Source organism: Pseudopodoces humilis, chromosome 7 (genome assembly GCF_049639895.1).
Source record: "Pseudopodoces humilis isolate 2021_Gansu_Grassland_sample_001 chromosome 7, ASM4963989v1, whole genome shotgun sequence".
Classification (NCBI taxonomy): Eukaryota; Metazoa; Chordata; class Aves; order Passeriformes; family Paridae; genus Pseudopodoces; species Pseudopodoces humilis.
In genome coordinates this window covers 53,817,354-53,845,108 of record NC_142206.1, presented here as the reverse complement: position 1 = coordinate 53,845,108, position 27,755 = coordinate 53,817,354, and the positions used below count along the sequence as shown (strand labels likewise).

At 39.8% G+C, this 27,755-nt stretch overlaps 1 protein-coding gene across 1 annotated transcript in view; it reads right to left on the bottom strand.

Annotated features, from left to right (window-relative positions):
• The window catches only part of KIF26A (kinesin family member 26A), a 93,489-nt gene that overhangs the window by 14,194 nt on the left and 51,540 nt on the right, over positions 1–27,755 (bottom strand). The window contains exons 4-5 of the mRNA XM_014250039.2: positions 13,828–14,011; positions 1,742–1,951 (exon numbers count right to left, since the gene is read on the bottom strand). Of these exons, the coding sequence (XP_014105514.2) occupies positions 1,742–1,951; positions 13,828–14,011 (394 nt within the window). The remainder of the gene's footprint in view (positions 1–1,741; positions 1,952–13,827; positions 14,012–27,755) is intronic.

The window sequence follows — 27,755 nt, the reverse complement described above, 5'->3', positions numbered from 1 at the left end:
ATTAAACTTATTCTCTTGGAATATTGATTCTATGACTAATGTAGCAAACTGAATGCTATCCAACCAGGCTTCCTGCTGGTATAATAGCTTAGCCAAGGCTATTCAGTAATAGTAGCAACTCCACTGAAATTAAGCTCCTCAGGAGTGCTCACAGGAATTAAAAAGACATCCATACTGGAGAAAATGCATTAAGATCCATGAATGAGATTTCATAGTATCACATTTTCCTCTTTCAGCGGAAACATCATCATCAATAAAGAGAACTTGCTAAAATACTTGATTGTGCTAAAACCAGTTTATCCATGTCAGAGAAGGTTTCAAATACATAATAAGATGATCTATTAAGTACAGCAACTGGGAACAGGGGAGGGGGCTGCTGTAAATATGTAACTAGAGTTAAATGATAAAGCTCTGTTTGCATCTGCATGGCAGCGAGCTTCCCTCCAGCTGTAACGCCTCCAAAGAAGGGGCTGCAGTGGCCAATATCACCCAAACACATCACAACAGGCCTGCTACAAGGAACTGAAAAGCCATCCCAAAGCTGGGGTCAACAGCCTGAAGGACTGGTGCCAAAACCAGCAGACACACAGCCTTGCAGCAGGGCTGGCAGCACATGTAAGAAAACCTCACTGCCAGTTCTGGACTAATGCTGAGATTGCTGTTGCATACTTCTGCACAAAGACCCTACTTGAACTTATGAAGGATCTAAAAACAGCTTTCGGAGAGGATTATCTGTGCTTTGGGAACTGAGGTGTGTGGGAAGTTATTCTCCATCCTTAGTGCTTGTCTAGAACTTAGACTCAATAAATACTTTCCTATCTACAGTCTGGGACCCAAAAAATTAAACAAAACCCTAGGAGAAGATCTGAGGAGGGGATTATGAACTAGACACTGTCATATTTTACCAACATTAAGAGACTATTTTCACCTTGGACTCTTTGCACTGAATTTTTCACCTTAATTTTTTTCAGCAATTCAGACTTGGTGTAGTTCTTCAAATGCTGTTGAATTAGTTCTTTTTAAAGCTGTTCTAGGGTTTTATTTTCTGAAGCAAAGATTTTTCACAGAAGGAATTATCAGATGCCCATGAGTGCAACCTCAATGGATATACTGCAGACCCCAATCCTCTCAAAGACCAGCCATCCTGTCTGTAGCAGATTTCAGGTCTTTGGCTACTACTGAATAAATGCTCCCTTTTGTAGGCCAAAAGAAAGACATGCACCACCATCAGCACAACCATCAACATAAAATAATCAGACAAAACCACAGTATAAACAAACTGGAAAAGGTGCAGATAATATAAAAGCATCCTGTTCCAGTTTAACAATCCCAAGGGATTAGCTTTATCTTGCCTCCTAGTTTAACATTAAGCGTATGTTTATTTCCCATTGAAAGCTGTGGGGAAGGACTTTATTTCAGTCCCATCAAATGGGTTAAAACTTAGCTGGATGGAAAACCAGATTTCAAGCTGGTGGTGTGCCTTTCTCTAACAAGGGAATGCATGAGAAGGTAATTTAGTCAGCAAATCTATCTCCCCAGCTATTATTCTTTAATTTTACATCTTAACTAAACAGAAGATGCAAGAATTTACCAACTTGTCTATTAATTACCATGTTTTTTTTTCCAGGCATTAAGGCAAGTCATTCAAATAAAATTCCCCAGAAACAGAAGGAACTCTTCAGGCAATCAAATGCAGTGGCCAAGAGAAGACTCAAGATGTTTATGTGAGTGACTCCAGTACCTGTGAAGCATCCTGGGGGAAAACTGCATCAAAGGCAAACATCTTTGGGACAGCAACAACACCTCTTCTGTGACCTGCATTGGAAGGCCCCGTCGCTGCTGGATCATAAAACGTGATTTGCTTTTTTCGTGGGTCTACCTTTAGGAAGGACATGGATTCAGATGTTTCATGTGCTCCTTGAGAGGAGCAAATCCTTACCATCACTTTCACCTGCAAGGATTCAGAAGAAAGCAACAGCTTGAGTTCTCAGCTACAGATAAACACATGCAAAACATTCCTCCCAACCCACTCCCCTTCCCATGATGTGTTTGTTTGTAATGTTTAGGTGTGTCAGAACAACCGTGGGACAAAAACAGAGCCAGATTTTCCAGCCTGGGGTCTTCAATCAACTAATTAGGTTTCAAAGGTGCACTTTTTCTCTTTAGTTGACACTGTTCCAGTTTTACCAATTCAATTTATAAATGTCTGATCTGCAAGTATGATCCACTGTAGGTGTAATACGATGCCAAAGAAAAGAAAATTCTAGTCTCCTTAGTTTCAAGTACCCAATGTGACTGAAAGGACACTGAAAACCAGTCAATAACACTGGGCTCAGACAGCTACTGCATTTGAAATAAGTCTAGAAACTTTCAATTTCTCATTCATATTATTCTAATAAAAAGGTGTTTCTCTTACAACTGTCCCAGGCAGCTGCCTTTATGTTGTCATTGCTAAGCTCTTCAGCAGTTAGTTGCAGATTTAATGGGGGGAAAAAAAAGAAGGGAAAAAACCCCAAACCACAAGCCAATAAAAGGTCAAAAAGCTTGAAAAGAAATCTCTCACAAGGTTCTGTTTCTATTGCAGCACTACAAATTATGGTATCCTACACACAGGTTTTTAAGACAGTATCTTTAGAAAGCTCCGACATGCTAGCTGTGATTTCCAAAGCACTTTATGGGAGCCAAGTGACTGGGTCTCAGGAAAATTCAGCAACAGCTGCACACCTGCTTCTTTTAAGCTTCCTGGAAATCATACTCTTACTTTAAAAACCTGTGAAATACTGCCTCACACCCACTTACAACCATTTATCCTTATGAAATGCTCCCATGTCAGAACCAGCATGTTTTATACACCTTGCACTGAAGTAAATTACTATTACAGGTGCAACTTCAACTCTGAACTGCACTGCAGATCAGACTTCAGAGAAAAGCAATGTTCAGTGAGAATTACTTTTTCCACAGTGTATGAAATGTTTCAGTAACAAGCTGAACAACAGTATAATGTCCTTTTTCAACTACCAGACAACTCTCACAGCACCAGAGTTAAGCAGGTGGTTGAAGAGCCTCAGTGGTTGTGATATACCACAGTGATATACCACAGTGTACAGCTGGAACAATTTCCATATGCACCCATCAGCACCTTCATCTTCTGCAACACAGCTACTGAGCCACGAAACACCCACTCCTGTTAAAGCACATGGTTTAGTGGTGGGCTTGGCAGTGCTGATTTAACAGCTAGACTTGATCTTGAAGATCCTTTCCAACCTAGACAATTCTATGGCTCTATGAGTCAGTCTCACTTTTAGCCCCGAGCTGGATATTGCATGTAGAAGCTGGGTTCGAAAGCACTTGTCTCTGATAAAGAATGATACTCTGTTTCAGTAAACTCTTTGCTAAAATGTGTCAGGACAATTTGACTGCTACTTCGTTTCAAGAACATTATGTCATTAAAATGGTGTGCACTTATTCCATGAACACATTCTTTGTGTCTTTACCAAAAAACTGGACTTTGCAGTCAGCACTTCCCCGTCACTTCCATAGAGACACTGGCAAAGGAAGAACCAAAGCTGAAAACCTACTTCAGCAAAGCACAGCATGTGAAATGCAGGCAACAAGCAGAGACCAGAGCAGGCTGAGCCACCCTCAGGGACTGGCCCTCATACCAAACAAGATGAAAACGTGACAGCAGACACATCTGTACCCAGGGTGTGCAGTGAAATGCAGTGACCAAGCCAGGATGATCCACAGCAGATGTGGGAGCAGCAGGAAGCACCATGCTGAACTGTCCCTGCCTCTACCAGCTGGGGAGGGCAGATAATTCGAACATTTAAGTTCTCAACTGTCCCATTCTTCCATCTCCTTCTCTCTATGGGGGCTAAGCTGTACATGGGCATCCTTATACAATTCCTCAAGCACTCTCAGAGGAAATATTTTCCACAAAGCCGCTCTAAAAAGCTTTCTCCTAACATTTCTTCCAAACAAAGAGGTTAAGAAACAACCAATCCTTCCCACAAACACTGCAGGAGGCTCCACCAAACATAACAGCAAATTCTTCCACCTCTTGACTCAAGCTGTCCCCGATCCAACTTTATTTTCTTTCACCTTTCACTGTAACATAAATATGAAAATACAGTCCCAGAAAACAAGCAAACCTTAAAATAAATGAAACAGCTGCCTCAAAAGCAAAGTGCATCAGAGGTGACACACTCAAGGCTGTTTCCCCATAAAAGCTGCATGAAGCAGCTTTGTGTATTAGCCTGCTAGCTCAACCTTGACATGCTACCAAGGTGCTCATAAAAAATAACCTCCCTCAGGGCAAAACAAAACAAACAAATCGCAAAAAAACCCAAACAAAAACAAATAAACAAAAAAATACCCAACAAAAAAAACCCAACAAAAAAAAAAAGCCACCTAAATATATAAATATATGTAAGTATAAATGCCCACTTCAGGGTCACTTGATTAAAATGAATTTTAAAATATATGCTGTTTTCAAAGCACTTATCTAAACAGTCCTTTCTGTTCTCTCTTCCATCTATTATTAGATTATAGGAGCCAGAGCTTGGATAAGAGGAAAATTGGTTTGCTCCTGACCTAAACAGCAAGTTACCTCCATCAGAGTATTGCTCCCCCTAAACATAATGATGGCTTCACCCACAGAAAATCCTTGTGTGACAAATTAGCTTTTTAAGACCACCTCTCTGAATCAGAAAGATACTAAAATAGCTTCCCATAATGGATCAGATCCCAAATTTAACAGGTCTCAAGGGTCATCCTCATTTTCACAATGGAAGTGAGCTTTCAAGACAAATGTGAGAGGGGAGAGAAAAGCAGCTTGAGGGATTTCCTCTTTTAGTGTTTTGTGTAAAAATGCTGATTTGCAGAGTAAAAAAACACTGATTCCACATTTAGTTTCCCTGCCCACTAAATAAATCTGCAAGTGATATCTAACAGTAATTGTAGAGTTATAATGTGCCACACTCATTCATGATGCTGAGCCGGACTGATTTCACTCCGGGAAAAAGCAGGAATGCTCATGGAAGTACCATCAAGCACAAAGATTACTCAAACACATCCCTTCACAAGAGCAGAAACTAAGAGCAGGCAGATCCCGGGTGCATGCACATGCTTCTGTGTGTAAAAAGGAAAGGTTTGATGTAATACTGTTTATTCTTCTCACACTTCCTGCATGTCTGTGGCTGAGGACCAATCTTAAGTGACAGGTTTCTATTCTCAGCTCCGAAGTTCATCCCAGTATTCTTCTGGAGTTAATACTGCAGGAAAACAGTGCAGTGTGAGTACTATAGAGCCAGCATGGCTCTTGCCTTAAGGATCAATTTAACTGCAGCTTCTCCTGGGTCTCTTTGTCTAGTTCTCATACAAAAGGCATGCTCACCTGTAGAGACAATATGAGTTGCAGGAAATCATCTAGAAACAAGGGCTTGCAGGGAAGGGAGGATTCAGGATAAAACTGGGCCTGTAAATTTGAAAGTAACTTTGGCCCATAACTAGGGAACGAATCAGCAGTGTCTGCACCCCAATACTTTTATTTCTTTATGAAAATGAGTTATTAGAATTAAGTGCAATTAGTTCCAGGCCCATTTAAAATCACACCTTTTGTGGGCAATTATTTGACAGTATGTCCAGGTTTCTGGGACTCCAACTGCAGTGGTACCAGCTGCTGCTAACATTTGTACAAAGCAAGGAAACAATAAGAAAAGGAATTTAGAGGAGAATGAATAAAGAAATGAAAGAGTAAGACAGGTCAGGGGGGTGGGAACAGAAGAGAGCTAAAAGGACTGGGGGTGAGGGGACAGAGAGACAACAAAGAAAAGGAAACAATACAAATTTGGTGATTTCAAAAAGTCATCTCAGGCTCAGGGCACCTCACAACTCTTATATTCCTTAAGGACAGCTAACACAGAGATCCATTCTGTGATCAGAATTACCCTTTTTGCTAAAAGTGGGTATTATTACTTTTTTCCCCCCTTTTGTTTTTCTTCTTCAATGCAGCGAACGACACAAGGTAAAAAAATAATTACAAGTGGAAGTTTGTAATTATGAAGGATAGAAGACTTTGTACATAGACATTCATGCAGACATTGAATACTGGATAGAAACTATATTTTAATGAGGATGTTGATAGAAAAACCAGCTAGGTTTGTATTTGAGTTCAATTTCTGCAAATAAAAATAAAAAAAACATAAATATCACAATATTTGCACATTATTATCATTTTTCTCATTGCCTGAAGACAGTCTAAATCACTGAAACAAATGAAGTATCTCATTAATTAACTGACTAATCTGGTAGGGTTTGTACACTGGGGTTCACCCTCCATTACTCAACTTTTCCAAACTCATGTAGGTGCAGGAATCAGGAGGTCAGCAGAATTGTTGAAGGAAATCCTATTAAAATCAGAAGTGCTTGGAAAAAGAAGATGGTAAATATATCTTGAATATGTCATTACAAGATAAAGAATTCAAAAATAAATAAAAAAGAACCTAATTTGGAAAAGCTCTAGAAATGGGTGGCCTAAGGTCAGAGGTCCCTCACCCAGCACAACAATGGGTGTAAATTTAACCTTCACTGGGCAAGGTTGAGAGTTTCTGAGTAATCAAAGAATTTTTTTATTTTTTTCTTAAAAAAAAATTGTCAGCCTACAATGGAAGTCAGGACAAAGAAAGGCAACAAAACAAAACAGCCACTAGAATTCATTTGCTCCAGATATGCAAGGGCAAACCTAAGGGATGGAATCTGAAGCATAAAAACAAAAATCACACCAGTTTTATACAAACATATGGGATTTAAAGGAGACAAACCTGCAAAAGGGTGGACTTCTTAAAAATAAATAAATAAATAAATAAATAAATAAAGAGGAAAAAAGAGAAGGCCTCTGCATGGAAGACAAGTGGAGGACTCTGGGGCCAAACCCCATAAAGGTTTAGAAACATCTGATGAGATCACTACAGAATTACAGATGCACTCAAATATCAGCAACCTGTTGGAGTCCTGAGGCAAAACTCTAGACCTTGAGTTTTGAAAGTCAAAGCTAGATGGATATTTAACAGTTTTCACCTAAACACCAACATATCTCAGAAACTGAGGGATGTACATCCTAAATGGCACCAGCCCTTCCTCTCCTTGCAGTGTTCCTCCTCTGATACTGGCTACCCCATTTCACACCAAAGGGTCACAAGGAGAGGCCCTCTGCCTCTGAACTGAACCAGCTGGACTTGAGGAGAACAGGACAGAGGAGTCACACTGACCACAATAATTGGCTGGCTTCAGGGCTCATCAAGACAGTGCAGAGCATCAAGTGTATGTCAGTGCCAGAAAGTAGGTCTGGAAAAATAAAGAGGCAGACCAAAAACCTGTGAAACCCAAAATTTGAAGCAACTGACAACTGAAGGTGAGACTGATGGTCAAAGACCAGCTATAAATTTTTTCTAGTAAGGCCCATATATTTTGGACCTGAACTGAATGGAGCTATCACAAAACCACAATCAAATACAAAACTCCACAACCAGTGAGGCATGTGTTGTCCCAGAAGAAATCCTGTCCATGCCTGAATTTGCAGAGAAAAGAGCCACTGGTCAAAAGAGAGAACAATACAATCCTACATAACTCTAGACAGAAACAGCCTGATTGACAATCAGGTTCTCATACATTACCCCACAAGCAAGAGAGATGGAAAGGCTTTAAACTCTGAGACCAAAGAAAGGGGAAGGACCATCTCACACTTAAAGAACCAGATGATTTAAATTCTGTTCCTAAGACTATTATGGACCTCTACTGAATGTTTTAGACAACAAATACAAAAAATATTATGTATATATATATATATATATATATATATATATGTATTTATTAGAAAATTGGTCATTCATCTTTCAGTGGAGGGTGCCAAACACTCAAGACAGTTTAATTAGGGACAGATATGTAGACAGTGAAGACTCCACTAATTCATTAGGTAATGACTAGACTCCATTGCACTTTGAATGTTGAGGAAATTAGGATCCTGACCCAGCCAAGTATGTTAGCACAGGCATAACTGTAACATAAGGTACCTCCTTGGAAACCAATGGATGTGGAGTGTTTATGTTTTTGTAGTGACTCTTTGTTAGCATCTGATGCTTATATAGTTGTCAAGTTTCATACTAGACATAATGAGAAGGAAAAAGATAAAAGTAATGGATCAAAAAGCATTTAAAAATTTAAAATACATGTGCTCAAGCCTTTCTTACTAAAATAAACTCTGACTTTGTCTGTCCATATTTTGGGAAGGTGCTGGCACTGTACTGGAATCCATTCTAAAAATGCTGGTCATATTCTGCATTACAGCAGTATCATAATCCCTAAATGAACAAGCAATTTGGTCTTCAGCAATAAACGTCATTATAACAAATTTGAATGGACACTAAATATTCCCTAGAAACACGCATCCTTGACAGGCATCGTGCAGCCAGGAAGTTAATTTTGTCCAATGTTCACAAAATGGTGTATAACAGCAGGTTAATTAAATAACTATGTTTAGACACCCACCATTCTGAATTAAGATTTCTCACCAAGAAATTACAAAGAATTCACATTCCGTTGAATAAAGACCATTTTCCAATAAAATCACTTATTTTTCAACTACAGTGTAAATCAAATTACAAAAGTCCTAGTTCAGAGCCAATATTTTTCATGGATTTAATTGTAACTGACAGATATATAACCCTTGCTAAATTGGTTTACTGTGGGTGGTTCTTACAAGCCTTTCATATACTGCCACTACCAATGGATGGCAAATTTATATGCAAAATCACCACGCTAGCATAGACCATCTAGCTCCCGTGGGAGAACCTAAAACCAGAAAAAAAAAAAAAAAAATCACTTCTATATTGTACTCTGCTAAAAAAGAATTGATTCTGTACTCCCAGAAAACATGAAGGAAAAATACTTCATTTTTTTAAGATGAAAAAATGTTGCAATAGCAAAAATTTATTTTTGTATTTTTATCTCACTTTTCCACATTTTTGTTTAAGCAGTTCAAGGTGTTTTGGCAGGGATGCAAGTACATTGGATGATACAGTGGTACCTACATCGATAGGCGAGAACCTCCTGTGATACATGACTTATATCAAAAATAACGCTTCAGTCATTAGGGAACGAGGAGCAGTAAAGATGACAAAATTAAGTACCTATTTGTTATCCATCATCAAAGCATCATAAGAACCAGTGAATGGGGGACACAACACACTTAAGACAACCCTGCATGATCAGTAAATCATGTTATCAGTACCATAGCTATGGCTTAGTAAAGCATAAATGGAAGTAAATGTCTTAAACTCATAAATGGAGAGCAGCATGCATATACCTGTCCAAGAAACATGTCTGACAATTCAGGTTCTCTTTAAATGCTCCACTTCAATTGTCTCACATAGGAGCATTCTGTCATTCTAACATTAAAGAAATTGACAGAATCCTTGGAAGAGACAAGCACTTAAAGTTGCTGTTGTAAGTGATGCAGTATTATAAAGAATGAGCTGAATAGCACCCCAGAAAATAACATTTTGCATGAAAAAAGCTTTCCACTATGCTAAAGAAAAATAGCACATTAGAATGCTATATAGTAACCACTGTAAAAAGGATGTCTTTCTTAATACCACAATATGATAAATTATCTTAAGTAGCACATTAATGTCAGAAATTGAGCATAATCTAACTTCTTTCCAGTGACAATATTAAATGGCTTTCAGACGTCTTTCCTACTATTCTGACATTAAATTTAATAACACCCAGAGAGACCACAAAAATGATTCAGTTACAAGAATCATAGTGCACTGGATCATTGCCTTTTAAGTAGGATTCAACTAAATGGTTTGGACTCTGATGCTTTTGGCACATTCAAGAGAAAGCTATGAATTTTGCAACGTAACATTTATCAGTAGTGTGCAAAATTCCTTTCAGTATCCAGTTTGAATTCATAGTGGGATCTTCCTTTGTGCATGAGTTTTATTACTGTTGATTATATGAAACACAGGTCCCAGGCAGACCTACTGTTCTAAATTGTGCTTTTTTTCAACTTCTCCCTGCTTGGTATTCCTGCGTGTTGACAACGCCAGCAAGCACCTGTGAGAGTGTGTAACATTTTGCAGTCTTACTAAAGAAAATTAAGCAAAAGGCTTAATTAAAGATTTGTATCACAGGACAAGTCCACACACTGCTGCTGAAATTATTAGAAGCAGAAAAAATTGGTATTTCTGAAATGTAAAGAAATTAATAAGACATTTATTTTCCACCTTCCAGAAGAATACTTGAAACAGTCAGAAATTATAAATACAAATTGCAGAAGATATGTAAGGGCTCTCTGCTGCAGCAAGTCTTTAATAACAAATGTATTCAACCATAAAAGCTGTATAGCAATTTCACCACAGAAGAAATGGATGATATGCATGGAGATGATGATGTGAAATTAAGAATAAATTTAAATCTTGGACTCAAATAATCAATAACTGAGTGCAAGTGCAAGAACTGGCCATCATGATCTCTCCACATTCTTGCCTCGCCCAGCAGTGCTCACAATGCACACTCACTGCATTTGCTGCAGCCATGCAGCTTATGAAAAGCAGGAACTCAAGCCTCTTCCATTCCCCAAATGTCTGCTGTGCTCAGATGTTCAAGACAAGGTCCCACAACCAGTGGCAGGACCTGTTCAGTTCTTGACACCATAGAGGAACACAAGATAGTCCAGATGCTACTTTCAATCAGTTCCTTAGATTCAACTGGCCCATCACCCAGTTCAGAATAACTCTAGTTTCCCTGTTGGCCCCAAAGGTTATATCACATTTTCCAAATTGTTTCTGTGTCTCTTACAACATATCGAGCCAACCTTGAGTATCAGTGGATGGAATAAATGTCAAGAATTACCACTGCAGAGACAATAAAGAAAGCCAGTCATGTTTGCCATTGTAAATGCTTCAACATGTACTTTACTCTAAGCTTCCAGTGGATTTACAAGAGAAATGGGACTGCACAGATTGTATCAGTACAAACAATAATTAGTCACTGTAGTATTCAGGCACTACTCACGGAGAATAAATAGTATTTTGGCATAGTTAGCCTATCATTCATCTCTTCATTTTTTCATAATGGGAGGCACATTCCTCTCATTGAAGCATCCTGGACACTGCATGGGTTTCCAGTTTGTTACTTCTATTTTTCATTCTCACACAACTTCTCAGAGGAGAGGGAGGAAAAGGCTGCCTCACCAGCTGCTTAACCCACTGTAACCACACAGTAATAGTGAGGGACACTGCTGACATGGGAATGATCACCCAAACCACATAGAGTACCAATCATAGCCACAGATGCTGTGGTAGGAAAAAGTGACTCCAGAATTCATCAGTGATTCTGTTCCATATGTCTATCTCATAGTCATTATTGGACAGGCTGCAAGAAAAAGCTGAGGGAAATGATAACCAGGAGGAGTGTAAAGTAAAAGCTGTTAGAAGAGAGACTGACGTTAACAGAGGACCACAGCACAACTGTCAGTGTTTACTGACTGCTCTCTCCATTGCTGTGATACTTAAAGCAGTGAGGAAGAAATGTAATTATTTTATTCCTGTCACCCTCATCATGAGACACCAGCTGAGTAAATCTTGATCAGCAGAAGCTGATGAGTAGGAAATAATGGAGAATGCTAATGCATAGTGAGCTAAACACTACCAAAGGCTGTTTGGCATTGATCAGAAAAGGTGAAACTATGACTTTTTAGTATTAAAGAACACCTACAGAGGAGTACAGAGGTAGTGAGGAGTGACACTTCTCCTTGGATCACAAGTTCTAAGAATTCAGACATGAAATTTCATTTGTGCTGACTCATAATTTTTTTAAAAAGCTGTATTCTTGGAGGTGTTTTTTTAAGGCAAACCCTGATATTCATAAAGTTGCAAAAGTGGAATGGGTTTAGACACATTTAGTAGGTACTGCATATCTTACACTGTGTTCCAGAAATGACTACTTTGGATTTTGAGGAGCATTAAAACTGGTAACTAGCCTACCCCATCATCATCTGGATGCTCTGAATCTTAACTCAAGAACTAAAGGGCTGATTCAATTAGCAGAGAGCTGTTATCTTCTCCAGCAAAGCATAGGATTCTTCCAAATTGTGGTCAAAAAGTATTTGGTGAGAAGGACACAGCTGGAACCCTCACAGATTCACAGAACATGCTGAGTTGGAACTGAGTCCATCTCCTGGCCCTGCAGAGGACCATCTCCAAGAATCACACAAACAGAATCTTCAATACACTGTGATCCTTGTAGGTTCCTTCCAGCTCGGGATATTCTGTGATTCTATGCTTTTAATGTTTCAGCTGAGAGCAAAATAACAGACATTTTGAGGGTCAACAGACAGCCATCCTGTGCTGGAGGAAGAGCTCCCGCAGCTGAGCTGATCAGGGTCCTGCCATATCCTTGGAATTCTTGTGAAGCTTTTCCTTGCAAAGTTCCCCACTCTACTCACTAATAAGAACAGTAGGTAGAGCTCATGACCCAAGGCATATTACCTCCTGTCCTCTGGAATCATGCACTTGATCACAGACTTTGTTAATCTGTTTGAAGACACCAGATAAAACAGTGCTTGCCATAAGGTACAAGTCATGCTGGGAAGTTCCTCCAGCCACCCTCAAAGCACAGGAAAAAGGCTGAAGTCTCTTGGCTACACACAGCTGCAGGCACACAAGTGCACAGCCAGTTTTATTGAGCTGTAGGCACAAGGATATACAATCATACTCTAAAGATCTTTCTAAGGCAAGTGTCTCAGAAATACCATGCTCCCTGTTATTCCTGGTGCCATGGCCAAGCACTAAGTCTCACAGAAAAAAAACCAGGCACAACAAATGGGTTTTGTTTAAACTCACACATAGAAAGGACATTCCTTAGCAAAACCTCTTCCACCTGGGAATGTCTAAATTACTATGCCAGGTTTACTGTATTCCATCATTACATCCTCTTTTTTAAGACAGTGGAAAAGCAGGAGAAAAAAAACCAATCCATTTTCCTCTGTGACTTTCCACCTGCTTAAAATAGCCCAAATTACTCTTTTATTTTCCATTAAGCACAAACCCAGTTAGGAAATACGGAGTATTCTCAGTGAGCAAGTGTCAGCTCCAGGTATTTAGGCTGACAAACTCTTTATGTTAATGCTGATTTGTATAGTTACTCTAGGTGCATATTTTAGCTCTCCTGTGCACATTACATACTTCAATTCTATCTTCAAACACTAATCTCTTGTAGGCTATATAAATAAGTATTCAGACTCTGTTGTGTGGTTGATTAAACTGTTATAAATATGAATAAAGCTCTAAGTAATTGGGTTGTATTTTAATTAATTTTAGATAAACTTTGCATGAATTCTTCAATTTCAAAGGTGCTGCATTTTCTAAGTTGGCAAGACTGCTACTCCATTTCCATACCCTTACAATGACATGTGAAGCAGATGGAAACAAAGCCTCCTCAGCATATCTTCTTAACCTCAGCAGAGAGACAGCACCAATGCCTGAGTCCTGCCAGCAGCACAGACACTGCTTCTTCCACAGCTGAAGCCTGTATGGGCATTGGGTTTGGACCAGTGCATTTGGATGTCAAAGGAAATTTTGTCTCTTACTCATTGCAAAGTCAGCAGGAGGCAACAGCACTCAGGCACATTCAAATGAATGTGGCTCTCTCTCTATCCCAAGACCCTTTTCTTGAGTCTATCCAGCTCTGTTCCAGGCCACAAGCTTCCATCCCAGTTAAAATTTGTCAAGAAAAATATTTTAAAATATTGAAATCCACAGTTACCTTTCCAATGCCAGGGTTGTCCTTGATTTTGGACACAGCTCTCAGAAGGCATGGTGGTGCTGGGGGAGGACAGAGCTGCAGGATGCCACTAAAGTTAGTAGCATAAATAGAGAAGTCATGTGTGTGTGGCAGGGGTGGATGGTATTTCTTTCTCTTCGAAGACAGGTTAAGCTTCTGTGCTGCTCTGTATAAAAGTAATAGCAAGAAAGGACAATGTTACTTAGGTGTTAACAGGAATCGGAACCAGACAAACAGATGCTCATTGTCTGGCTAACAAATCAGGTCATTGCATTCTAATCTGATTTCATAAGGACAAGCCACCAGGACACTAATAAAAGAAATATGGGTAGAAAAATTACTGGCAAAATATTCAGTTTATTTCTTCACCAACAGAATTTCAATTATAATCTAACTTGCCCTTCTTTCCCCCAACAGCCTGACATCTGAATCCTAAAAAACTAACATCTCACTGACGTAATAAAAAGCAGAAATAATCCCCTTGTCACTGGCAGAACCAGATGGACTTTGCTGGTGATAACATTATGAAAGTGGTTCTTTGTACTCTACAAGTTACTCAAGGCAGAGGATTGCACTCCAAGTCAGCTGAGCTCAAGATCCTCTCCTGTTGGCTGCACAGAAAATCCTTAGATAACAGAAACTTTCCTTCAAGACAGATTGGTTTTTCCTCCCCAATTCCTTTCTTTCACATAAAAATGGAAAGCTATTTAAAAGACACGCTTTAATGTGCTGAATGATAATGATCCTGTTTTTTAAATGTAGAATTTCAAAACATAAAAGATGAAGGAGGAAAAATTAGAACATACAATTAAAATTGTAATATTCTTCCTTGTGAATAAAAATAGCAACATAATCTGTTTTTTCTGCTATTCCCCATCAGCAGCACCAAACAATATAGCAAGAAACCAAAACAGAAACTCTTCCCTACATCAAAACCCACGTGGGAAAATAAAATTCACCCTGCAGAGTGATTATTTTAAGCAGAACAAAATATGTATGCTAGCAAGCACATGCTGGGCAACTGGGCATGGCAATGAGGGTGAAATCTCAGTTCTCTCAAAGTCAACAAGAGCTTTAACACTTGAAAAAGACACGTATGAGCTGACCCCGAGACTCTCAGTAGACAGTCCATCCACAGATAAGTATCATAAAAGCATCCAAATTGGTACCTTTTTGCATTGCTTTGAATGCCTGTTAGGGCAGCAAAAGCACAAGGTGTCCCACTGCCAGCACCTGGGGACTTGCCCAGACGACACTACTGATGCCAGCAGGTCTTTTGGGGACACACCACTCTTCTGGTCCATGCTTGTAATATAAGGGCTTGTCACTTCATACAAATTAGTATCTTTATACAATGACTACTTTATACTTTCATCATGTCTTTCAGCCCAACATCCCCAAGTACTTTTCAGTGAGATCAAACTGGCACTAGCATCTGTGAAGTTTTATAAGCAACAGACTATGGAGGAACCAAGGCAGTGTTTTGCTGTCAGAACGAATTAAGGGTAAATCTAGAACCCCAACCTTGCTACGGATCTTGTCATCATTGGCAGGCAGCCTCGGGCTTAGTAAGCTGATCAGAGAGGGAAACTGTTCCTTTGCTTGTATTTATTGCAGGTTAGGAATAAAAATTAACACCAAGAGCAGAAGGGCTGCACAGTTTCTTCCAGCTGCACTATTGGCTTCAAATGAGCAACAGTAAAAAGCACTGGCTGTGTCTGATTGTCAAAACTGGACACTTGAGTCAAAATTGGACAGCTAGTTAGTACAACAGCAGGACTCTCATCACTCCAAAACTCCCAGTCCTTTTCTCTATATTCCAAAACCTGTGTGTTAAACTCCTGAACCTTTTTACTTCAGCTTCTAGAGATGCAGACCCCCTACACGCTTCCTTCTCCCTCTATAAACACTACACTATTTAGAAAAAGACAAAGATGCGTGTGATAAAAAAATGAGGCTCTAGTTCCAAACTCAGAGGGAGCCCAAAGCCACTGTCCTTTGAGGAACAAGTTGGACTTTTGCCTCTGAGGAAAGAAGCAGCTTTTGACTCCTACTGCATCCTGAAACCAGCAGGAATTGCACCCCACAGCGAAGCAAAATACCACAAGCATGGGGTTATACAGAACCTCAAGGGTTTGGTGGCAATGAGAATGGGTTTAACTGCCTAAATCTCAAACCCCCTTACTAATACTTCATTCAGTATGAAAACATACACTGAAATAGGACACTGGGAACACAGTTGTACAACTTCACTGTGGTTGCAGCTGCACATTAAAACTGTAATGCCTCCTAAATCATATGCAGCTTTACTGTGCAGAAAAGAGTCTCTACCTGTTGGTACTGTCATTGTGGAACTCAAGACAGTCATTAGCATCTATCTCCAAGTACCAATTAACAATCCTGCTTATTATTTAATCATCTTGTTGATTAATATGAAAGATAATGTTTATTTTCTTGTTTACATGCTATGATCCCTTGTTGAAATTATAAAAACTCCTCAAGAGAATGTCTTCAAAGTGCAATCAAGATATACATTAAATCCTGATGAAATAATTACTCCTGCAACAGATCCAGCTGAAGGGGCTCCTCTGGGAAACATACATGAAAGAGAATGAGATACAAAGGACAAATTCACTCAGGAATTGTGTGTTCAAGCAGCTAACTAAGCACTAACACTCAATGAGTAACTGCACCCAAAAAGGCCAAGCTAAGCAAAGCATAGAAACAATGAACAGAAAATGCAACTTTTTAGAAGTGTAGCATTTCTCAAAATACCTCAGTAGCACAGTTTTGGGACATTTTGATAAGCAGATCCAAGATTCTCAATCTGTTACTAACTGCCTTAACTTCTGCACCAAGACAGAACCTCTTTCAAACTGGTTCACTTTGACAGAGTGTGTGACCTTCCTGCACCACACCGTTCAAAGGACAGCGGTATACGCTACCTAAAGCAATTAACTGCTGTAGTGCTGATAAATCCTCTTCCTGTGAGTCTGAAGGGCGATGACTTTACTAAGAAATTTGGCAAAGGGACTGTTGATGTCCATGTGAGATAACAGGAAACTGAAAGCAGAGGAACTCGAGTAGCTGTTGTAGAAAATAATCAGTGCTTTGATGGGCAACCGGCCAACTGCACTAATAATGATGTGTGTGGTTCACACTTAAAATGCATCTCTTGTCAGGTAACAGTACACAAAGCTTAATTACAACCTCTCTGTGTTTGAATGTAAGAATGGATTTGTCTGACATTTAAACAAGGTTATTTCTGGAGCTGGAACACCACAGACAACTTGCAAAAGCAGTATCAAACAGCTAATGTGGTCTGATTTTGTTCGTTGTTTTGGGTTTTTTTTCCTAAAAGGGAAAGGTTAAGGATCTAATTGAAAGCATAGGGCAATTTAGCCAAAACAAAACATCACTATCAAACTGTAGACTCTGAATATGAATTCAAGTAATTGTCATCCTCAGCTCCTATAAAAAGCACAGTCAGTTCTTCTAACAAAAATCCAGTTGGGCAGCCCCTTTCACATGCTTTGCTTGAGCTCCTGGACAGGTCCAGGCAAAGAGCACAACAGAAACACTCATCAATCCCTATGTGCTTCTTGCAGAACAAGCAATACACTTGGTGGCATCTCAGACACCTACTCATTAGGCCAAAATATAGGCCAAGCTGGTCTGGACATGGGCCCAAATAAACCAAACAAAACCAAACTTCTAAAACCTCTTTACTTCAGTAAAATTCATGTGAGGATGCATTTACATGGAGCCAGTCCTGAGACGCTCCAGAGTGTGAGACTTTCTGCACTCTTTAGCCAACAACACATTTCTGAATTTACACTTAAGTTTTTGGTTAAGCTTTCAGCTTTTTCTTTTCTCCAGAATTCCTTTTCTCAGGGGGAATTTGTTCCATGGAGACAGGATTGGAAAAGCTCTCCTAAACTGGGCCCTTTTCACCCAGCACCAGGAAGACAGCATTTAAGCTCATGCCAGATCACTTTCTGCAGTGAGCCTAATTTGGTGCCATGTCCATTGCCTGACCTGCTTATTTTACTCAAATTTAATCTTGCACAGGAGGCCCTCACACACACCTTCAGCACCACAATGGGCTGTCTGACCTTGTTCAATATCAACTTCTGTTTCCTCACAGGGAAAATTATGACCTTTAGGGAATTCTACACAAAATTTAAGCATTACAGTCAATTGTTTCTCCAGGCACATGCCAAATATTTTTCATAGCTCTGACAGAGTTTTACACTTTCCATCTACTCTTTCCCCATTCAGCCTTCACAACCACTCTTCTACAAAACACTCTTACAAGGGAAACTAGGCCCCACACTCTTACACTTCTCTTCCAATTAAAGCATGAGAGACATCCATGTATATTGTTTTTACCTCCAGCTGTGAGATCTACTGTCTGCATTTTGCTTAACTCTTTCCCTCTTTAATAGAAGATGTCTTTTAAGATGCTCTGGAGAGTTCTTTCCTCATAGCTAGGCGTCACGGTAGAAAATAAAACTAATATATGGCACATGCAGGGGCACTCAAATATCAAATGACAAGGGACAGTCTCTAACCTGCTCCTTTCCCCACACGATTTACAGATTACTGGGTTTTCTGCCAGGCATGGATGAGACCAGTGAGGAAAACCATGGCCAGATCAATTACATAATGCTCAGCACTGAGGGAACAACACTGTGCAACAACAGTAGCTACAAAGCCCGCTCATTTTTAATTTTAAATTCTGCCGATATTGTTAGCATGACACTTCAGATATTCTGATGTACAGCAAGCTGCTTCTAGCTTACACTCCCTGCACAGATACTGCACATTGTAGCTGTGAAAGTAAACAGCACAATTTAAATCCCTAAAGCACTACTTCCGAACGCAATTTCTCCACAAAAAAAAAAAAAAAAAAGGAAAATTAGATTTGGAACTTTCATAACTACACAAAGTTACAAAATTTTTGCTTAAAACTTTGTGGATTTTATTAACCTTCAGAAGCAAGAGAGCTATGAAAGATACTTTGGGACATACTACAAATGGACCAGCTGAGATAAAGGCAGAGGACTTAATGGACACAGAACATTTATGGACAAACTGCCACAAGTCAGAACTGGGAATCCTGCTTCCCATTATTAAGCTCCACTGACAAGAATAATAAAAGAAAATTTCTGCATATCCATTTCACCATGACTCATTAAATATTAACAGTTTTAGTGTTATTAGCTAGTCTTATCTTTCAGAGATCACTATCATTACTCATATTGTGAGAATGCTGAAAGGCTTCACTGAAAGGGTCAAGGCCAAACAAGTGTACAGTCCAAGCCTTAAATATCCTGAACTTTGGACTTTGCATGAGTATGCTTACTCAAGACTTTTGGTTTGACCTTGACAGACATCAAGAAAGTGATTTTTATATTGATTCTGAGCCATCTCCTAAGTTTAGAAAATTATGAATGCAGGCTTACACTGAGAACCAGTCAACTTTAAAGCAAAGCTTTCCCAAACTTTCCCAGTTCTCAGCTCAACAAGGCATAAATCCCCCCACATAACCAATATCCCAGTCTTTTCCTGCTGTCAACCAGTTCCAAAGGAAGCAGTGGGAAAGTCACAGCCTGTCATCCTATCTGCAGTTCCAGTTATTGTTTCCTTAATCACTCATCAAAACAGGGACAAATAGACGGATGTCCTACAATACATCCTCCAGCACCCTGCCCCAGGCCTTCCACAACTCATGGGATAAACTTGGTTGGCATTATTATTTTCATTATTGATATTGCTGTTTGATTTGTGGTTCAAAAATTAGAAAGGTAGTGCAATAAAAAAAAAAAAAAAATCAGTTGCTACCCAAAACCCCAAGTAAAATTAAAAACCAGCAAGGTATCTGTTCCCACTAACAGCATTCACCTTGGAAAGCAAAATGTGATTTTAAAAAAACATATTTTTAAAGAGAAAACCAGGAACGTGTAAGTACATCATGACGGTTTGGAAAGGACAGGCACCATTTGTATTTTTAGAGTAACTTTAGTCCAAGGAGCCACTTACAAAGCACATGATAAACTTTGAGGGTAGGGTCTCTTCCTCCCTCAAGCTTACTAGGTTCTTGTGATGGATGTACAACTTCTGGAGGACATAAACACTTTCCCCACTTCGTAACATCACAAAAGTTCTGCACCGAAACTTTGTTTTCTTAGCTGTCCCAGTAATGTTGCTGAGAAGCACTGCCAGGAAGAACAAACAATTAATGTTCCTTATTTCTGTGTTTTGCCTTCCTCAATAAATAATTAGTTCATCTGGATCACAATGCACAGCTTCAAACAATGGCATTTTTATAATGGGTGAGGGTAATAAAGTTTCAGTAGAAACCCATTATTCTGAAACATTCCAAAATGTCAAACCACATTTAATATTTCAAGGATGTTACCTCACCAACACTGTGAGAGCAAGTATCTCCAATTCGAGACAAAGTTCATGCCTTGCCTCATGCACATAGCATAATCTTGCAATTCAGACTTGAATTTCAGCCTCTCACTTTGACCTTGTAATTTTCTCTTACTACCTCTTATTAAAATCAGCAAGGCAGAAATAAAAATCAGCAGTGCTGACATATTAGGATCATTGTCTCAGCTTTTCACTAGACAGTTTTTAACTACTGTTACTCTTAGCAAATTCACATCTCATGTCTCCCATTTCTTATTTTCCCCCCACCTCAGCAGCAGACATGCAGAGGAGTTTATTTCCTTTGCCTGCAGCAGCTGCTGTCTGAATGAAAACCACCACTACACCCTGGTCAGTATTCTCTTTTCAAATTAAGAACTCCCAGTCCTTCCAACCTCTCCTCACAGGTCAGGTTCCCTTGATTTCTGCCCATCCTTGTTGCTTGCCCCCACCTCTATTCACAACTTCATAAAATATGGAATAAAAAGGCTTTGTGCATCAGTGAGCAATAATCAAGGTTCACCTGAATTCAGGCACAGAACAGAGAAAGGCCAAGCAAAGCCACTTTGGGATAAAGTCAAAACAATCTCCAGAAGATGAGAAGCTAAAACAAACCTGCAAGATAATCCTGACATCAAAAGAGCTCCCTCATGCTGTAGATACCCAAGAGGTGGTTCCTCCACTCAGCAGTTTATTAATTTAACAGAAGCAACCAATCTAGCCCATCTTCAAGTATTCAAGCAATTTGCATACAGGTATCCAAGACAAAATTTTCACCACACTTCTCTGTAACTTTTCCCCAAGTTTAAGAAACACCAAAGGGCAGATCCTCACGAGCACTGACAAAGGCACTCCAACCATCTTTCCTGCTCTGCCAAAACAGCAGCTTATGAGGTTGCTGCTGCAAAATTGTCACTTCCATGCTCTCTTCAGCTTGTAGACTTAAGACATTTTTCTGGCCAAAGAACATTGTTTCAGCAGCCAGAACCAGTGTTCAGGAGCTTATTTTTATATATATATATCTCAGAATAACAGCTAGTCACAGCAGCCTGCCACATACCATCTTCAGCTCTGCTCACTAATGATGTTAAACAAAGCAGGAGCAGATGAACATATTGCTGCACTTCCACACTCGCTGTTTACAGCTGTACCATATGACAAACTGCTGAAAACTCGTGTAGGTTAATCTTTAAGTAAGCAAGACTGTCAACACCTAATACAGAAATATGTCAGTTCCCAGGCTGCACACTGCACAGATAGCTATGTACTGAAAATACTGCTGGCATTCAGGTAGCTGTATTTCCCCACTCTGTTTCATGAGCTAACTGAGCTAAGCAGGCAGAACCACATCAATCTAAGCTCACTCCTTAGGCAAAAAACAGTTGGACTTATTTGCCAGGGAGACACAGATGCATGAAACAGTCAGGTTGAGCAAAATAGAATTCTAGTCTCATTTGTATTCTGTCAAGAAAAAGTAAGAAAGACATTTTTAAAACAACAAAGTAATGCAACTGAAACAATGGTGCTAACTACCCCTTCACTACTGAAGTAACACTAAAATAAATTACTTAAAATTTTGCTTTGTAGTATCAGCTCCTAGTGTACAAAAATAATTCTGCTCATTCAGGCTGCTCCAGGGAAGAGGTAGATGTATTTTCAAGTGTTAAAGATGAGAGATAAAGTACATTACATGACTAACAGGGGTTCGTCTGAAACACCAGATTAAGAAATATATCTGACAGGAAAGAGAAGGACCAAAAGAGGGGAAAATTCAATATTTCCATATTCCTAACTGCATATAGCAGTCTGAATACAAGTTAGCATCTGTGAATATAATGCCTTCTTTACAATAAAAGCTCTGAGGTGTTTTATATCTTCCTGTTACCTTCCTTTGACCCAAAACACCATCCCCACAGATATACCTTTCTCATCAATTCCAGCTCCTTCGGTTCCGTATTTTATTGCACATCTAGAAAATCCGCAAAGGATCCGTTCCCGCTTCAGCTGGGTTTTATTTCAGATGCTTAGTCATAGGCTTGACACCTATACTGCCATGCAAATAACTTCTCGGGGGGGCATTTACTTATTCCTACTCTTAGTGAGTTAAATGGTCAATGACAGCACTAAATGATGCAGTGGAAATCATCCAAGTCCAGAAGTGGTATGCCTACACAAGGAGTATTTTTAAACAGAGGAGGGACACATGGGCTTCTAAACCCAGGGTTACTATGATTTATTTAACTGACATCAGCTCTGAAGTGATACTTCTCAGAGGTATAACAGGCTGATAACTGCATCACCCTTCAAAATAGCACTTAGAAGGAAAATTTGAGATGCATGTTTTTCCATCACTGCAGATGGAGAGATCTGACTATTTCTGACCCAAAGATGGTAATTTTAAATTTCAGTAAAAATGAGCAACTCCTGAAGACCTGCTTGAGACACATCAGTAAATGATATTCTGAAGCTTGCCCTAAAGTCCAGAAAGCTTCACTAATAACATTTAGATTAGATTTATTATATGCTGATTAACATCCATTGAGTCCTTTCCTCCAGAGGGCAAGTGGTTCTTAATAAGTGAGCTCCAACACTGAGGACACAAAAAGCCAAACAAAGCAGAAAGCAAACCAAATAGCAGCACTAACTAATGATGAGCGAGACACTGCTCTTTGAAATGTCCTGCCAAAAGAAACATCTTCCATACTCCAGCAGGAAGGATGAAGGAAGCTTTAGAAAGCCAAAATTCAGTATTTCATAGAGAATTTAAAAGTAGCATCAGAGTAATCCTGCAGTTGATCAAGCACTGCAGCTATAGTGCTGGTACATTGTTTTGGCTTGACATTTTATTTTTTGTCATAAATGATAATGTGGGATGTCTTGTTTTGCGACAAGCACAAGCAAGCACAGCAGTTTAGCTCTGAAAAGAGACAGTGCCACTTCAAAGTCCATCTGCCCTGCAAACCACATCCTGCACACCATAAACCAAATGTTAGAGTGACTCCAAGTTGGTCACAAAAGCTAAATATTCAATTAACTACCAATATGATTTAAAACTATTTCACCTGCTAAATCTGTCTTGACAATAGTATTAAAATAGTTAAATTTGTTATTGGAAGAGCCTGAAAGTCACTAATGAAGTTTTAAAACAGGTGCAAACTGTCAAATTACATCCCCACAGGAAAGTCACCATTATCATTTTACCTATGGAATGCTCCGTTCCCACTGCAGAAAAACCACCAGTGCAGCTGCCACTGCTGCCAAGCTGAAGAGCCCCAAATAACGGAGTCAGAGCAAGCGCTGGTGTTCAGGAGTCCAGGAACCAAAAAAGCAGGCACACTGGGAGGGCTGGGCTGAGGGGGAGGCAGGAGAAGTGCTCCTCTTGACAAGCTAGGAACGGTAGAAAGAAAGGAAAAATCCAAGGGGAAAGAGAGACTCTGGTAGCTAGGCAGCAGTGAGATTCCATACACTCAGGAAAACAGAATAATCAAGTGCATTCAGCTAGGGAGGAAGGAGAAAATAAAGAAAGGGTCATATAGAAAAAAAAAAAAAAAAAAAAAAGATAACTAAAATAAAGGAAGAAAATATTAAGTCCAGGTGAGCAGAAGATCCAAGAGAGGACAAAGTAAGAAGAAATATCTGCATGACTCCAGTCAAGACTTCAGACCTTTTCCTAGTTTGAAATCCACTGATCACTATTTACCCCGATAAATAAACGCAAACCTTGGTGGCTCTGAAGGCAGAGATTCTCCCTTACTTGTGGGCACATCTGCTTTATATTATTCTTTTCTTTTCCTCATGGGCATCAAGAGTGCCTCAGTATATACAGCTAATCCAAGCGCTGCAACCACTGTCTACACTGAACCACCTACTGCAGCTCAAAACGTCACCACACCTCCTGGGAAAGCAGCTTCTGCTGCTCCACAACCTCTTGTATTATCATTCATGAAGGCATTCAGGACGGACAAAAATCAGCCCTCCTCAGGTGTGGCCTCAGATTATAAAGATCTTTAAGATATTCGGTCAGCAGAAAACACTGGAAGTGCTTTGTTGTACCCCAATTCTGCTTCTGCTCTCAAGCTGGAGTTAAGACCTAGAACATCCTCTCCAAAATTCTGACCTCATCACATCGTCCCCACATTACTAGATCCATTTCCCCTACTTTTTTCACAGCCTCTTCATTTTTCTTGCCAATCTGGTTGGCATCCTCTTTTCTTTATTCTGCCACCTCCTGCACAGTCCAACCTGCTCCCACTCAAGTCCTACAGCATGTGCTATCAAACAGAGGCTTCTCCTTCCAAGCATCTCTCTGACACTGCTCTCCCATACCATGATCCCTAACACTCCATACAGGAGCTTCATCTTCCAAGGCAGTGACTCACAGATGCCTAGTCCTGCTTCATCTGGTCACCACCCAGTTCCCTCTGAGAGTGTCAAACCCTCACCATGGGCTCTCCACCTTGGCTGATTATTCAGTCCTCACCTCTCTAAAAGAACAGGCATACCCTGACCACAGACCTGTTGGTCTCTGGGACCTTTTCATGCTTTGCATAGTGTTCTAACTCAGCACTATTCATCTTCAAACTCTACTTTCCCTCTTCTCTCAGCTGCTCCAATTTCCTCACCTCTCCCTTGGCTGAACTACAGCTCAGGGCCTCATCTCTGCCCCGTCAGTCTCACACTATCACAGATGAGCTGTTCCTAGCAGGGAGCCTGCCTTGCCACACACCAAGAATACAGTGTGTAAATGCATGATGCTGTATTAGTAGTGATCCCAGTAATGATGTTCTGCTGTTAAACACGCTGTCCTGAGTCATTTGTGCTTCCAAGAACAAAGCCTAACAAATTCAGGCTTATCTCCTAATTTATCCTCCTCACGGGCTAACGTGAAATGGGATATACCTAAAGCATACACTCTTTGTTTGTCCTTAATTATAGGCAGTATTATGCTGCCACAGCAACTAGGAAAGCTTAAGCTGCCCTAAGTGATACAAGATACTGCACAAAGCCTCACATCCTGCCCCATCTCCGTGCTGTGATACGTGCGGGGCTCTCGGGGGACAGGGAGCAGCCACATTCCAGCAGCGCGGAATGGCAGTGGCGAGACGAGGCCAGCCCCTGGTGACACCTGCTCCCCATGAACACCTGCATGAGGCTGTCTCGCTCTCCCTGGCTCCATACAGAGAGGAAAAGGGACAGGAGGGCACCCCCTCTCCAACCCCACCAGTGGGGAGCACACTGCAGGATCAGGCTGTTCCAGTCCTCTACTCTAAACCCAGAGTAGGGGCTCATTAAGGAGAAAACATTAATTATGTATCTGGCTGCCCCTGAAACAGCTGGATGCTCCACTTCATCTGCACATCCATAGCTCTCCTGCAAGCTGAAAATTTCCCAGCCACCGTTCCTGAGCAGTGACCAAATGGCAGCAAGAGAAAGAGGGGCTTTTTGGGGCATTTAACAAAGAAGTGATGGTGCACTGAGGGGCTGCTGGGCTGCATTTAATGCCAGCAAGCCATCACATCCCTGAGGAGCCCTGCAGCTCCTATCATATTGCTATGGCACTGTGAAACAGGGACAAAACAGCCATGGGGTTGGAATGTATCTGCCAGCAAAGCAGCCCTAATCAGGAAGGGCTGGCACCCCACTTTCAGAGGTAACTTAACTAGTTCAAATTAATTTTTCCCACATCACATTAACACAGGATTTCTTGGTTGTGGGTTATGTTTACTGTGGAAGCTTTAACGAGTTACTCTGCTTCTTCTCTTGACCCATGATTCATCAAGAATTTGCTGTGCTTACCTGCAACTATAGCACGGATTTCTGTTTCAGCCTCACACACTAGCTTAACTATCACAGGTCAGCACAAAAATCTCTAACTCAGGATCCAATGAATCACAGATTTTCTTCACCTTTTGATGAACTACTACTTATTCATAACCCAGTTATTAATATTATCAAAGAGATTTAATTTGTGCCAGCTCTGCACAAAGCCAGGATACCTGTGCACCCCAGCATGGTAGTGGGCAGAAGTTTACAGTTATTAAATACAGGGAACTGTGACTTACATTATGAGTTAGCAGAAATATAATTCTTGCTTTTCACAGGACAGAGAATGACAGGCTGAAGTGATTTACCTAGAAACATCTTAAACCTGGCAACTTATTAAAAAAAAATGTGTTTCTTTTTTTTTTTGCTTTTCTCCCCTGCATTAAATTCTGAAAGTACTGATAGTCATGGAATAATCAGGTTTAACAGGTTAGCAGTAATATATGCCTCAAGTGTTCCTAATACATCATAATCTTCTTTCAAAGAATTTGCATCACTGTCAAACTGAACTACTGATTTTCAGCTGATGCTTTTAACATGTTTCTATGGTTACTTTCCAAGGTCGCATCAGAGAAGCCTGAACAGCAGTTCATGAAGACAAAAGGCATTTTGCATCCTTCACCATATTAAATAATTTATGAAAGTTAAGGCATCCTCGAGGAAAAAAAAATCATAAAATGATAGGTTCTGAGGTTATTTTCTTTGCAACAGTTTGAAGCACAGCAAAATCAATATCTCTACAAAAGCTTTCAAGATGAGACTATTTGACTAATGTTCCATATGGTACAAAATGCTAAAGAACACATTCCAAGTTTAGATCTATATGCACATGCCTACATGAACTGCATGAATGGACTTTAAACCAAAATGTAGACATCTAATTTGCCGCTATCAGCTTCATCTTTTAAATCGGGCACAAGGCATTGTCTCAGTATTCTAAATTTAAAAGATGCAAAAATAAAACTGAAAAAGATTAAGTAAAACCAGTAATGACAGGCTTTATTATTTCCACCATTTTTTATTTAAAGCCATACAGATTTCATCCATCCCCTAAATGTTACAAATTTAAGTAGTGTAATGAAAGCTTGTACAAAAAATATCTGAATTCTCTGCCTACCACTACACTGGATCAGAGTTTATTGGAACTAATTGAAGTGTCTAAGGCTTGGAACAAAAACACATTAGTCATTTAGTGGTTGTGCTAATATTGCTATGCCTTTCCTGCAGTTTCATTAGATACAGACTGCTTCAATACCCTAATCATATGCTCAGTCACAGCACAATCAGGACACAGAGTACTGACAAGCTGTCCTACCATGCCTAAAGCTGATAAGGTGTCTGCTCTATGAGTAACCTCAATTATTGACTATATTTTATGGTCAATCTAATGACCAAATGCTTATCAGTGAACCATCAGGTGCCTGTAATAGGATAGTGACCCTTAGTTTATATGTACCATTACTGCTCATTAGTGAATAATTAGATTCTTTAATCCAAATTCGCAGGCATTAAAATATGATGGAATATCCTGACTCTATAAAAAGACAACTACGCTTATTTTAACTCTTCAGATGTTCAATTATATTACTCAGAGATTGTATATTTTGTTAAGAAAATCTGCTTGCAAAAAGCATATCATGTGCAATGTT